At 42.0% G+C, this 13,555-nt stretch overlaps 1 protein-coding gene across 2 annotated transcripts in view; it reads left to right on the forward strand.

Moving 5' to 3' along the window:
• map2k6 (mitogen-activated protein kinase kinase 6) overlaps positions 1-13,292 on the forward strand; it is a 39,490-nt gene extending 26,198 nt beyond the window's left edge. For both annotated transcript variants that reach the window (XM_054749483.2, XM_070545821.1), the window contains exons 9-12: positions 3,654-3,731; positions 5,242-5,381; positions 5,883-5,928; positions 6,833-13,292. In XM_054749483.2, the coding sequence (XP_054605458.1) occupies positions 3,654-3,731; positions 5,242-5,381; positions 5,883-5,928; positions 6,833-6,910 (342 nt within the window). In that variant the 3' untranslated portion in view covers positions 6,911-13,292. The remainder of the gene's footprint in view (positions 1-3,653; positions 3,732-5,241; positions 5,382-5,882; positions 5,929-6,832) is intronic.
• Positions 13,293-13,555: the final 263 nt, after the last annotated feature.

Genomic DNA, 13,555 nt, shown 5'->3' on the forward strand with positions numbered 1-13,555 from the left:
CCTTTAGGTCTTCTCCCGGTTGGACGTGCCTGGAAAACCTCATCATGGAGGCGTCCCGGAGGCATCCTAACTTGATGCTTGAGCCACCTCAACTGGCTCCTTTTGATGTGGAGGAGCAGCAGGCCTACTCTAAGCCCCTCTCAGATGATGGAGCTTCTCACCCTATCTAACCCCAGCTTTCCACAGGAGCCGTCAGCAGCGCGTTACTGCAGCAGCACGTCATAGCTGCTGATAGGAACCGCTGTGGTTAACAGAACCTTTTCCACTGGAGCCGTCAGCAGCTGTCAGCAGCGCGAGTCGGCCGCGTCTCAGGAGCAGCATGTCGCGGCCTTTACGCGCCGGTTCTATTTTCTACGCGCGACGCCTCTGAAACGGGTCAAGTTCGACATTTTTGGGGAAGGAAAGACATGAAATCGGACGCGGAAATGGAGAGAAGCTCCCGAGATTTTCAGAATAAAGAACGTACTGCCTTCCGGTTGCTTTACTTTTAAAAAAGGTTACTAACTGTGCGGCCCCGTGAGAAGTTATCACCTAGCTAGCGGTCTCCTTTGTTTTTCAGGTCCGTATTGGCTATTATAAAACGGAAAGGACATAAAACACAAACCATGTTGTAATTTTCTCCTGCTTGTTGTTGTGTTTACTGACAAAGTCACTCGTGTGACTTCGTGCTCTGTCGGTGACAGCTGCTCCCCTGCTGCTTCGCGTCTCGTGGGAAGGGCCAAGCAGCAGTTTACGTGAGCAAGACGTGCTGCTGCAGTAACGTGTTGCTGACGGCTCCCGTGGAAACCCGGGGTGAGGGAGAGCCCAGCCAGTAATCGGAAGGTTGCAGGTTCGATCCCGGCTCCGACCAGAGAATGCTGCTGTTGTGTCCTTGGGCACGACACTCAACCCTCCTGTCCTGCTGGTGGTGGTCGGAGGGACCGGTGGTGCCAGTGTTCGGCATGCCTCGCCTCTGTCAGTGTGCCCCAGAGCAGCTGTGGCTACATTATTGCTCATCACCGTCAGTGTGTGAATGGGTGGATGACTAAATGTATTGTAAGGCACTTTGGGGGGTTATAGAGTCCCTAAGAAGGTGCTATAAAAATACAAGTCATACAGGCCATTCTTCTTCTAGGCTAATGCATCTTTCAAGAGGAGAGACATTTTATTGTAATCACGTACACAATAATAAAATATTTAATATTTTGAAACTTATATAAAATACATATTTTCAGAAAGGGCACTGGAGCCATTTCTCTGTTCTCTTCTCAAAATTCCCACGCAGCAATGGGTTGTGGGTAACACCCTTTGCCTAAGTCCTCACTGAAGCTGACTTCGGCAAAGTGTCCCAAGTCCACACTTGAGAATCACCCACAAACTTACACCACTGGATGGGACGTTGGACAGAGCCTATACTGCTTTTGGCGGCAGCCAGACCCAGAACTCTAACCCTCCCCCCAGTGGTGTGGAGGAAGTTTTGGAATTGTGAAGGTTAGGATGTGAGATGATTCACAAACAGATAAAAAAAATGCAAAAAAAAAAATCTGGCCTGGTGTATACAGGACATCGATCAGGTGTTCGACCCCTTGAGCATCACAGTGTTTTCTATTAAGCAGCGGAAGAATCATGTTAGAGCCCTGCACTGAAGCCCTAGGCCCTCGGGCCGGGCTTCGGGCCAACGACTGTGTAATTACCTCGGACATGGGCCGGGCCAGGCCCCTTAATTTTTAATCAAATTCATAATAAAGAATTAAAACACAAACGCAGCAGTAGAGCCCTGCGCGGGACTGTTTTCTTCATCCCGCTCCTGCCCGCTCCCGCTGAATTTCTGACCATTACCGCCTGCAACCACAACGTGTGTGTTACACTCCCGCCCGCACCTGCAGCGTGCATGTCTACTCCCACCCGCAACCGCAAAACTCGGAGAAATGATTACCTCACAATAAAAGAGACGTATCGAGTTTGCGTCCTCTCTGGTCCTGGAGAAAACATGTCACAACCCGCGGCTCTTCCATCCATCTGGTGCGGCTCTCTGTGCTTGTAAAATAATGAATGGATATTTAAATAAAATGCTTTATATTTTACTGAATTAATTTTACATCTGTATGCCAATTCTAAATGTAAAGATTGTCTGCGTAAATCTGAACAGGTCCGACCCAGTCTTACTGTGAGACCGGGTTGACGGGTCACGCTTGTGCGTAATCAAAGGCGCTTCCTGAGCTGAAGAGGATATGAGATTCTGGGCTTCTCCTCAGACAGGCTAATGGATGTGTCGCCACATTGGAGACAGGAACAAGCACTATTCAGCCAAAGTTTCATAATCAGGGAACATTTTCTAAGTGACAAGTCTCTCTGAGAGACAGGGTTTGGAAAACACTCGCTTCAGTGGGAGGAATCTTCCCGCATGCGCTCTGGTTCTGCAACGCGCTCCAAGCCAATCTCCACAACTTCAGCTCGCTGTGCACATATGCGCTGACAGTGAGCTGCGCTGAGCAGTGTCCAGCTCAGATGTTCAGATGGGAATCTTTTCTTGGGTGATTTAGCTACATCTGCGATGTGTGTAACGAATAAAATGTCAGTTCGTCTGCATGCGTCGGTGTAATTCTTTCTATTCTTTCTCCGTCAAAATAAACTGTAAAATACGGGAACTATCCGGTCAACACAACACAAGCCCTGCTTTTAACAGTTCTGTTTTCTTGTGAAAATTGTTGGAAAGAGATCAAATTTAACTTGCTTAACACCAGAGCCAGTGCGCCGTCATCTCCGTGACGGTAAACGAGGGAAAAACAAATTGATCGGATCCTGCACGTCTTTTAACACATTGGTCAGGATTGACTCACTTTGTTTTCATTTAGTTGGTTAAAAAAAAAGTCGGGCTCGGGTCGGACCAGAGAATCCTGAAAACCTTTTCGGACCGGGCTGGGCTGGGGCTCCACCCCCTTGGGCCGGGGTGGACACGGGCTCAGATTTTAGGCCCGTGCAGGGCTCTAAATCACGTTCAACAAAACACAAAAACATCACAAAATGTTGCTACGCAAATACAACTAATATATGTACCTTATTTACTCTCACAGAAAAACAATGCCATCATCCATTCATTTCAAAAGTTTCTCCCTTCTGGTTTTCTGTGAACTGAGATACAAACAATATTATTTTCACATTTTCAAGAGTTGATGTTAAACTAGGTCTACGGTTGTAAAACTAAAGGAAATTAGGAAAGCTGATCAGGTTAAACCTCAGCATGAGTTCCTGTCTGACTGAGGCATATCGAGTTTTTAAATCACCAGAAACACTGTGGGGAAATTAAATCAAACACCCCTCTGAAGAAAACAGAATGGTTCTAATGAGAGGAATGAAAGCAGATTAGTTCTTTAATCAGGTCTTGATGCTAGTACAAACCAGCTGTTTGGTGACTTTAAGTTGGTTTGTTCAAATAAAAATAAAGACCAGGTCATGATAACTGATAATGAAGTAGAATTCTAGGAAATTATGTTCCATAAATCTATTTCAAATTTTTTATTCTGTCATTAGCTTTGTTCTTTAATGAACTGCGTTGGAACTACTCAGCTTGTTATTGGTTGGTTTATTGCCGGGGAGAAAACAGACTGTATGTAACATGATTTAAAGCTATAAACATAGGTGACTTGAACATCATGTGACTTTTACCCCCTCAGCCGGAGCGGATCAACCCTGAAACCAACCAGAAAGGCTACAACGTGAAGTCTGACATCTGGAGTTTAGGAATCACGATGGTGAGATGTTCTGCTGCTCATCCACTCATTTCTCTTTAACTTGTTCATTTTGGTGTGATGAAGAGGTCAGATTTCAAATGTTAGAGATCAGTTTTCCTGTTTGTTCTTGATTTTATTCTTCAGATCCAAGAAAATGCTCTCCAATCTGTCTTGGTTTTAACAAAACATGAATGTTTTGTTTTTAGCATCGATGACAGAAACAGGTTGAATCAAACATATCAGGGTGATTTTCAGGATGATCCTCCTAGGTTGAGGTGTGTGTGTGTGTGTGTGTGGTGGTGGTGGTGGGGGGGGGGTGTAATCGCACTGACTCCAAAGGGAAGCAGGATGTTAAGCTGTACAGACATTTAGGAAACAGGTCGCTGCTGGTGTGAGTTTGTGTGTGTGTGTGTGTGTGTGTAGTGCTCATCATAAATGAGTACACCCCACTACATTTGTCAGAAAACTTTTAGTTTCCTTTCAGACTCAACATTTTTTGTGAGATACCATAGAATACTCCCTCGAATGTGGGCCGTTGATTGCAAACAAGATTTGTTAATTTTCACACCCAAAAAAATTATTTTCCTAACAAATCCATTCAAGCCCATGTTGCAAAAATGAGTACACCCCAATCATAGTCTTAGGAGAAAAGCCACAGTTAAGATTACAAAATTCGAATGAACAGGCATTCAACCACTGGTGAGTCTAGTGATTCATCTAAAAGGTGTCCAGCAGACAGGTGACTGTAAACGAAGAAAAGATCTTCTAAAAGGGTGTTACTTAACAAAAAAGCCCTTGAGGGAGATACATATATATATATATGTATGTATATACATATATATATATGTATATATGCATATATGTATATACATGTATATATATATATATATATGTATATATACATATATATATATATATGTATATATATATATATATATATATATATATATATATATATATATATGTATATATATATATATATATATATATATATATATATACATATATATACATATATATATATATATGTATATATATATATATACATATATATATATACATATATATGTATATATATATATGTATATATATATATATGTATATATACATATATATATATATGTATATATATATATATATATATATATATATATGTATATATATATATATATATATATACATATATATATATATGTATATATATATATGTATATATATATATATATATATATATATATATACATATATATATATACATATATATGTATGTATATATGTACACATGTATATATGTATATATATATATATATATATATATATATATATATATATATATATGTATGTATATATGTACACATGTATATATATATATATATATATATATATATATATATATATATATGTGTTTTATTTATGTATTTTTTCTTGATGAAACCTGGACTTGTCCGTGCCTCTCCTCCATCACTTTCAGATCGTGTGCTACAGTGTTGTTGGTGAATTTGTCTGGATTTTGTCATTTCTGTGTTCCCAGATTGAACTGGCTATCCTGCGCTTCCCGTACGACACGTGGGGGACGCCTTTTCAGCAGCTGAAGCAGGTGGTGGAAGAACCTTCACCCCAGCTTCCTGCAGACCAGTTCTCCCCTGAGTTTGTGGACTTCACTTCTCAGTGGTACGACTGTCTGACACTTTTGTTCCATCGTGAACCAGGAAACACACCTCCTCCTCAGTTAGAAGAGTCCTGTCATGGGAAAACCATATAAGTGCACAAATGGCCTGCTGTAGCATATTTTCAGACATATATTATCTTATATCCTCCTGACGTCAGAGCACTTTTGTACTTGACATTTGCGTTTCTCCATGCTGCTTCAGGTTAGTAGGATCTCACAGACGTTTAAACTTTGGTAGCACTAGTTTAAAATACAGTAGAACTTTTTTGTAAAGTAAATAACTAAACATCTATTTTAGATTACAACAGAGTCCTTCATAATAATGAAATAACAGGTCTAACTCGAACAGAATAAAGTATTATAGTGCAGGAAACGAATGTCCTCTTTAGGGGACACCGTCTCAGGAGGATACAACTGCTCTCCGTGCCTCTGTTGTCTCATGTGAAAGTTTACTGAGCGCTGCAGCAATCATCTGTCTGATTTAGTGTTTTACTCTCTTTCAGCTTAAAGAAAAACGCCAAAGAGCGTCCGACGTACACAGAACTGATGGTGAGGTTTTCTCTCGTGTTCATGTTGTTGCCACCTTGTGACACCAGTAGCTAACCAGTAGAGGGCAGAACAACACTTTGCATCGTAAAGAAACTTCCCTCTGACTAAAGCCGAGGTTCTCAGCTCTGGTCCTGAAGAGCTTCTATCCAGAATGCTTTAGTTGTTTCCCTGCTCCAACACACCTGGTTCAATCACCTGTTCAGCAGCTCATCAAGCCCTGCAGAAGCCTGCTGTTTAGAGCAGGTGTGTGGAACAGAGGCAACTCTGTGTTTGTTGTTTCCCTGCTCCAACACACCTGATTTTAATCAGCAGGTGATTAAGAGGTTTCTGATGATGAGCTGCTGAACAGGTGAGTCAGCCGTTGATTCAGGTGTGTTGGAGCAGGGAAACAACTAAAACATGCTGGGTGTTGGATCTCGAGGACCAGGTGTTACAAAAACCTGGACTAGAGTCAGGGTGCCTCATGGTCACGTTCATGGAACGGATGTCCTGAAATTAAAAGAAAGTTTATAAAGCTAAATCTACAAACGGTACTCCCCTAAAAACAGAACCATACAACTTTTCTGATTACAAATGGTGGAGGTTATTTGCTCTTCTTTGCTCAGTGAACATAGATATATGCAAAAACCACCAAAGACACAGACATGAAAGAAATGACAACAAAAAGACACAAAACAGCATATTAAAGGTGGAAATTGGCGTTCGAGAGCTGCAGCGTAAACCCTGCAGGAGTTTTACAGACTAACATCAGCTGAAATTTACTCAAATAGTTAAACAGGAGCTTCAGTAACAAACCTGGAACAGACACCAGGAAGTGTTAGAGAGAGAGGATCAATGAAGACGGAATAAAGCGACAAACCTTCCAGGTAATCTCCAGAGTAACCTGGCCTCTGCTCCTCTGCAGCAACATCCCTTCTTCACCTCCCACGAGGCCAAAGACACCGATGTGGCTCAATTTGTGAAAATAATCCTGGAGGACTGAAGTCTGCTCAGACCGGATGGACAGACGAACGGACAGACGGAGGGAGGAAAGATAAGCGTCCACCACACCTCAGCCCCATTTACATGTAGGATCCCCTTTAACCCCATCCCCAACCAAGACAGAGGACAAGACAGAAGAGACATCTTCCTGTCCTGTGTGACGTGGTGGGCGGGCTCCATCTAATTTAATCTGGTGTTTTTATGCAAAACTTCCCTCTGTGTTCAGATTGGGTGTGTGCCACCTGCTAATGGGGTCAAACTGTGGCTGATGGATAAAAAGATTTAGAAGATAAAAATGATTTAATCCTAGCTGTGTTTAATCTAAATGTTTGCCTACTCAGAAATATCGCATCAGATTATTAACTGACTGCATGTACAGATTATTACTGGGCCGCCTCAGAGGGTTGATGAGGGTCAGTTCTGCAGCTCTCCTCCTAGTGGTCACTGATAGGTACTGCACCTCCACAACTCTCCTTCCTTTAAATTCATCTATTTGTTTTGGGCTCTTGGTTGTGTGTGTGTGTGTGTGTGTGTGTGTGTGTGTGTGTGTGTGTGTGTGTGTTGTAGCGGCAGGTCGAGTGTGAACTTTAGGTCCAGATTTGAGATTAGGATTTTTTTCAGGACATTTTGTTGCTTTATCTCAGAAAAATTCTGTTCTTCATTTCAGCTGGTTGAACTGCATAAATTAATCACAGCAAAGGATTGTTTTTGTTTTTGTTCATAACTTTGTTTTCCATGGTTTTATCTTAAGTTGTTTGAATTTTGAATCAAACCTAAAATAAAAACAAACATTTAGAGAAAGTGTTTGGTGACAATCAGACTTTGTCGACACTAAAAACGGCCCAACACACACACATCGCTAGTATCTGTTAACATGCGTTTCCAGGCTTGATTGAGCTAGAAATAAAAACACTGATAGAACCCCTGGAGCTGACCAGCTTTTTAAGGGTGAAACTTTTGTAGTTTTGATTGGATTTTTGTAAATAGCTTAAAAACATCAGAGCACGAGCTCTTCCTGCTGCTGAATAAACATGTTTGAACTAGAAACCAAATTTGTGAATTTAATTTATTAGACACAGATTTATGTTTTCTGCCTACAGGAGTTTATTTGTCACAGTTTGAGAGAAATGAGCTCAGAAGATAATTACATTCTTTTTTACATAGTTGATTTCATTTTAGTTTCTCCTCCCGTGACTCTTAACCGACAAAATCTTGACTCATCAAAAAGTGTCTTATTATTTTTTGTATTTGTAGGAAACAATAAATATTTTTTTCTATTTAAAATGTATTTGAACCTCTGAGTTTCTACGTTTCGATGTTCTGATCTAAGGGACTATTACTGAATTAGTTACAGCTCATTGTCTCTGTGATACAGTTGTTCTCATGGGAAACATCTGGATGCTGCTGTGCGCCCTGCCACACACACGTAGTTTAAAGTGGTGTGTGTGCGTGTGTGTGTGTGTGTGTGTGTGTGTGTGTGTTGTGGAAGACGTCGGTCTGGAGCCATCTTGCTTTGTGTTCTGAGCCAACCACCACCCTGTAACTCCACGTTCTTCATGAAATAAACAGGACATCAGTTGTGTTAATAATACACTAGCCCAGCAATGTGTGGCCCACACACACACACACACACACACACACACACACACACACACACACACACACACACACACACACACACACACACACACACACACACACACACACACACACACACACACACACACACACACACCACGTAGTTTCTCTTATATATTGAAACTGCCGTGTCTTTCTGAAAACTTGACCGACCCTTTAGAGACTTTGTTCTCGTGTGTTCGTGTGGGCTGTGTGTGTTTTTGTCGTGCATTCTTTTTTTGGCTCAAACACGTAAAAGCTTTTGAACTGTAACTTGCAAGCCTTCTATGTGCCTAAATATATAGAAACAGATAAAATATGTTGTACTATGGATGATCCGGGGCCCGGCTCCTCCCCGTCATGTTGCATGGCACCGTGGATCCATCTGTGCGTGTTGCACTGCTGCTGGAGCTCAAGGTTGTTTCCTTTTCACTTCTTTGGAGGTTCATTTGCATCAAACAGCTTTTATTAGTTCATATAAAACTCTAATGTTAACACAGAAAACTAAAAAGCTGCATGTTTCAGGATGTTTCCACAGCAGGATGCTTCAGACTCTCCTCTGGTCTAAACATTTAGTCGCTGAACCTGAATGGGGTATTTCTTTTGATTTTAGTCGTTTCTTTACTTGTAATTGAGCTGAAGTCATTCTGAACTCGATGTTTCCTGTTTTTACCACATGACAGAATAAATGACCGTAAGCCTTTAACGTGGTGTGAAGCTTAAAACACCATTAAATACAACATCACATTTAAATTATTACAAAACCTTTAAAAATCTGCCAAAAACAGCAGAACTTAGCTACAAGAAAAAGTTTAAGACTTTGGCCACTTAAAGGCAGCGGAACAAATCTTTTTCTCATTTTATGACTTCATGTGTTTCCTTCTGAAAGCAGAGCTACGTCATCTTTAGTTGGTTTCAGATTTGGGGTTTTCTTTAACCTCTGAGATATTTGGTATTTTTATCTTGAAAATGCTCCCAGTGTATTCTTCAGGTGGTTGTTTGTTTGCAGCTTGTGTTCGCTCAGCTGGAAGAGGCACCAGCTCAAAAATAACCCATGTTTCTGTCACATACTTCAAAGTTTGTTAATGATTTCATTTCTTTAACTGAGCAGAAGTTTTGCACGGAAGACAAATTAAAATAAAAACGATTAGTGAGCTCCTCCCACGTCCCTCTCTGCTAGGTTTCAGCTCTAAATACCCGGGGTCTCATTTATCAAACATTACATAGAATCCTTACTAAAACCGTACTTAAGCTCAGCAAAAAAAAAAAAAAAGTACTTACGCCAAGCAGGTTTGTGATCTATCAAACATGGAGTACGCACAGCTGCACGCAATCTCCGCTTCATAAATCGGAGACTAACGAGAATGTTTCTCAGCTGCATTTTAGTCACATCCCGCCCTCACCACGCCCACTTACTGCCATAAATAGTGCAAAGTGCCTTGTGGATCTCATGCATTTACATAAGCCGGCTGTTGCAGCGCTCCGCCAAAGACATGGCGACCGTAGATCAAGGCAGATCAAGGAAGTGCTATTTCACAGAAGCAGAAATCGTGGTACTTGTGGGTGAGGTGGAGAAATGAAAGGAAGTGCTTTTGCAAAACAAATAAGAGAAAATCCACGGAGTGGCGCAGCGTTGCTGAAGCCGTCAATGTTGTGAATTATTCAGAGATCTGTGGTGGATATAAAAAAAGATGATCCAATCAGGATTCGATCCGCAGACTCCTGGGTGAAAGTCACGCACTAACCAGTCACCCAAACGGAGATCTCCCTTGTGCAACTAGCCAGGGCGCATGATCAATGGGGTCACAGTGACAGGACACACACACTGTCACAGACGCATGACATTCTGTCTCAATCTGTCCCCCTGCTGACATTCTGCATTCCATATTCTGCGCTTCAGGCTGTGTGTGTGTGTGTGTGTGTGTGAGAGTGCGCGCATGTGTGTGCGTGCGTGTGGGGGGTCTTGTTCTGTGTGAAAACGAAGCAGCACAAGTGATAATGCTGCAGGATCTAATAATTGTGTCCTTCTCAGCAGCAGCACTGCAGGTGCTCTCCACGTCCAACATGTGCGTAAGCCAGGTCCTTAGTCAACTTAAAGTTGTGCAAATTTTTCCCCTAAGTTTTCTTTCATAAATCCCAAAGATTGCATAAAAAGTTGCTTACGGAAAATTTGGGATTTATGAAAGAAAACTGAGCGGAAAAATGTGCACAACTTTAAGTTGACTAAGGACCTGGCTTACGCACATGTTGGACATGGAGAGCACCTGCAGTGCTGCTGCTGAGAAGGATAACATGATGAAATCCTGCAGCATTATCACTTGTACTGCTTCGTTTTCACACAGAACAAGACCCCCCACACGCACACACACACACATGCGCGCACACGCGCACACACAGCCTGAAGCGCAGAATATGGAATGCAGAATATCAGCAGGGGGACAGATTGAGACAGATTGTCATGCGTCTGTGACAGTGTGTGTGTCCTGTCACTGTGACCCCATTGATCATGCACCCTGGCTAGTTGGACAAGGGAGATCTCCGTTTGGCTGACTGGTTAGCGCGTGTGACTTTCACCCGGGAGTCTGGGGATTGAATCCCGATTGGACCATTTTTTTTTAATATCCACCACAGATCTCTCTGAAGAATTCACAGCATTGACGGCTTCAGCAACGCTGTGCCACTCGGTGGGTTTTCTCTTATTTGTTTTGCAAAAGCACTTCCTTTCATTTCTCCACCTCACCCACAAGTACCTGAATTTCTGCTTCTGTGAAATTGTGCTTCCTTGATCTGCCTTGATCTACAGTCGCCATGTCATTGGCGGAGCGCTGCAACAGCCGGCTTATGTATATGCATGAGATCCACAAGGCACTTTGCATTGACTATTTATGGCAGTAAGTGGGCGTGGTGAGAGCGGGATGTGACTAAAATGCAGCTGAGAAACATTCTCGTTAGTCTCCGATTTATGAAGCGGAGATTGCGTGCAGCTGTGCGTACTCCATGTTTGATAGATCACAAACCTGCTTGGCGTAAGTACTTTTTTTTTGCTGAGCTCAAGTACGGTTTTAGCAAGAATTCTATGCAATGTTTGATAAATGAGACCCCAGAACCTTTTGTTTCATCGTCACGTCTCACAACGGTGTGTTTAGGTGTGTGTGTGTGTGTGTGTGTATGTGTGTGTGTGTGTGTGTGTGTGTGTGTGTGTGTGTGTGTGTGTGTGTGTGTGTGTGTGTGTGTGTATGTTTTAAGTGCCTATCAATTGATCATTGTATGTTTATATTTGAACTCGTTTCCACCGTGATCCTGGTTGACTTTCTTTTCCATCGGCACATGCAGCTTTGGTCAGTGAGGCTGAGAGCTTGTTAGAAAGATGCTTGCTGCCGTGACGATTACAACCGAGTATAGTTTGGTTGGAAGTAAACAGTCAGTCAGTGAGAAGCTGGTTTCAGTTCACCTGGAATTCTGATCAGAAAAATCCTCCAATCTTTATTTTCTAATTTAGAATCAGTGGAATGTCATCAGAGATCTGATAAAAACGGTTCCCTATGACCCTAGTGGTCGCTGGGTCAACATGAGTAAAAATCTGATATTTTTGGTCAAATTTGACACACCAGCACACTTTAGTTTCTCCTAATAACATTTCCACAAAATTTTGACAAAGTGAGGAAGAAACTGATGTTTGAAAAAAACATTTTTTTCTTTTTAAATTAGAGTAAAAAAAGAAAAGTAATTATTTCTTTTGTACTCGGCTCACTCAGCTTGTGGATGCTGGTGAAACCCAAAGCCCTGTTAGGTTCTCTAGGTGTTCTGGATTTAACTGTAGCTGTTTGGATTCAGAACCTCAGAAGTACGCTCTCTGGTTCTCTTTTTGGTCTTCATCACGTCATCTTCCTCTGTGTGCTTGTATGTTTGGGCCAGCTGATGAAGAAGCAGCTTTTTGTTCCTTGTTGGAGAAAAACATCAGATAAAGCAGCTTCACCATCAGGTTTCTCTGTGTGTCTGTGTGTGTGTGTGTGTTCACGTCTGATGTGGGAAGTGTGTGTGTTTCCTGTTCTCACCTGCTGAGCGAGCGCCGGTCAGTGAAGCAGGACGTCCGAGTGGAAACATCCCATCATCAGTTTAACCTCTGGATCCGAGCAGCCAGCAAACATGCACGTTTTGTTTGGATGATGCAGCTTTTGCTGGAAACATTATTTATTTTTTGTGTTTATGGTCAGAAAAAAACTTCAAGGGAATAATTAGCTCACCTTCCGCTTATTGAAACTTTCAGCGGATGAATAAAATCCTGTATAAGAGGAACTTGGTCAGCCTTTTCTCTCCAGATAACTTCAGGTGTAAATCTGTCGTTTGTACGTTTCTCATGCTGCGACATGACTTGTGACCCCGTGGAGCTTTCTGTTGGCAAACCCTGGTACACTCAGCTGTATGTGACTTCTGATGTTGCAGTGTTGTGTTCTGTAATCTGGGATGGGGAGGGGCTAATCCAGAGTTGCTACTGTAGGTGCACAGGGTCTATTTGTTGCAGTTGGGTGGGGTGTTTTTTTGTGTGTGTGTGTGTGTGTGTGGGGGGGGGGGGGTTACCATAGCTACAGCTCCATTGAAAGTGAAGTTCTCAGTATATTTCCACGTCTATAAAGCCTCTGCTAAAGACTGATGACTGTTCACTTAGAGCTCAATAAATTTCTATAAATAATTTAGATTGCTCAAACTGATTGTGTGCAATTGTAATGATGAAAATTCAATAAAAAAGAGGTATTTTTACACAATAAGTTCTGTTTCTGTTCTGTCTCGTTACTGTGTGTGTGTGCGTGTGTGTGGGGGGGATCAATAGTGTCGAAAACCAAAACAATCTGAGTGCAGAATGCAAAACAAAAACTTATTTCCACATTTTAACTGCAGTTTTTCTAAGTCAGAGCCTCGCTGGGCAGGCTGCAAAATGCATCTGTGTGCATAAATGTAGGATACAGAGAAGTGCAGACATGCAGCGCTTTGATGAGACTGAAAAAACGGGTGGTCCAATAGTTGCTTTAGC

This window comes from Nothobranchius furzeri, chromosome 16 (assembly GCF_043380555.1).
Source record: "Nothobranchius furzeri strain GRZ-AD chromosome 16, NfurGRZ-RIMD1, whole genome shotgun sequence".
In the NCBI taxonomy this organism is placed as follows: Eukaryota; Metazoa; Chordata; class Actinopteri; order Cyprinodontiformes; family Nothobranchiidae; genus Nothobranchius; species Nothobranchius furzeri.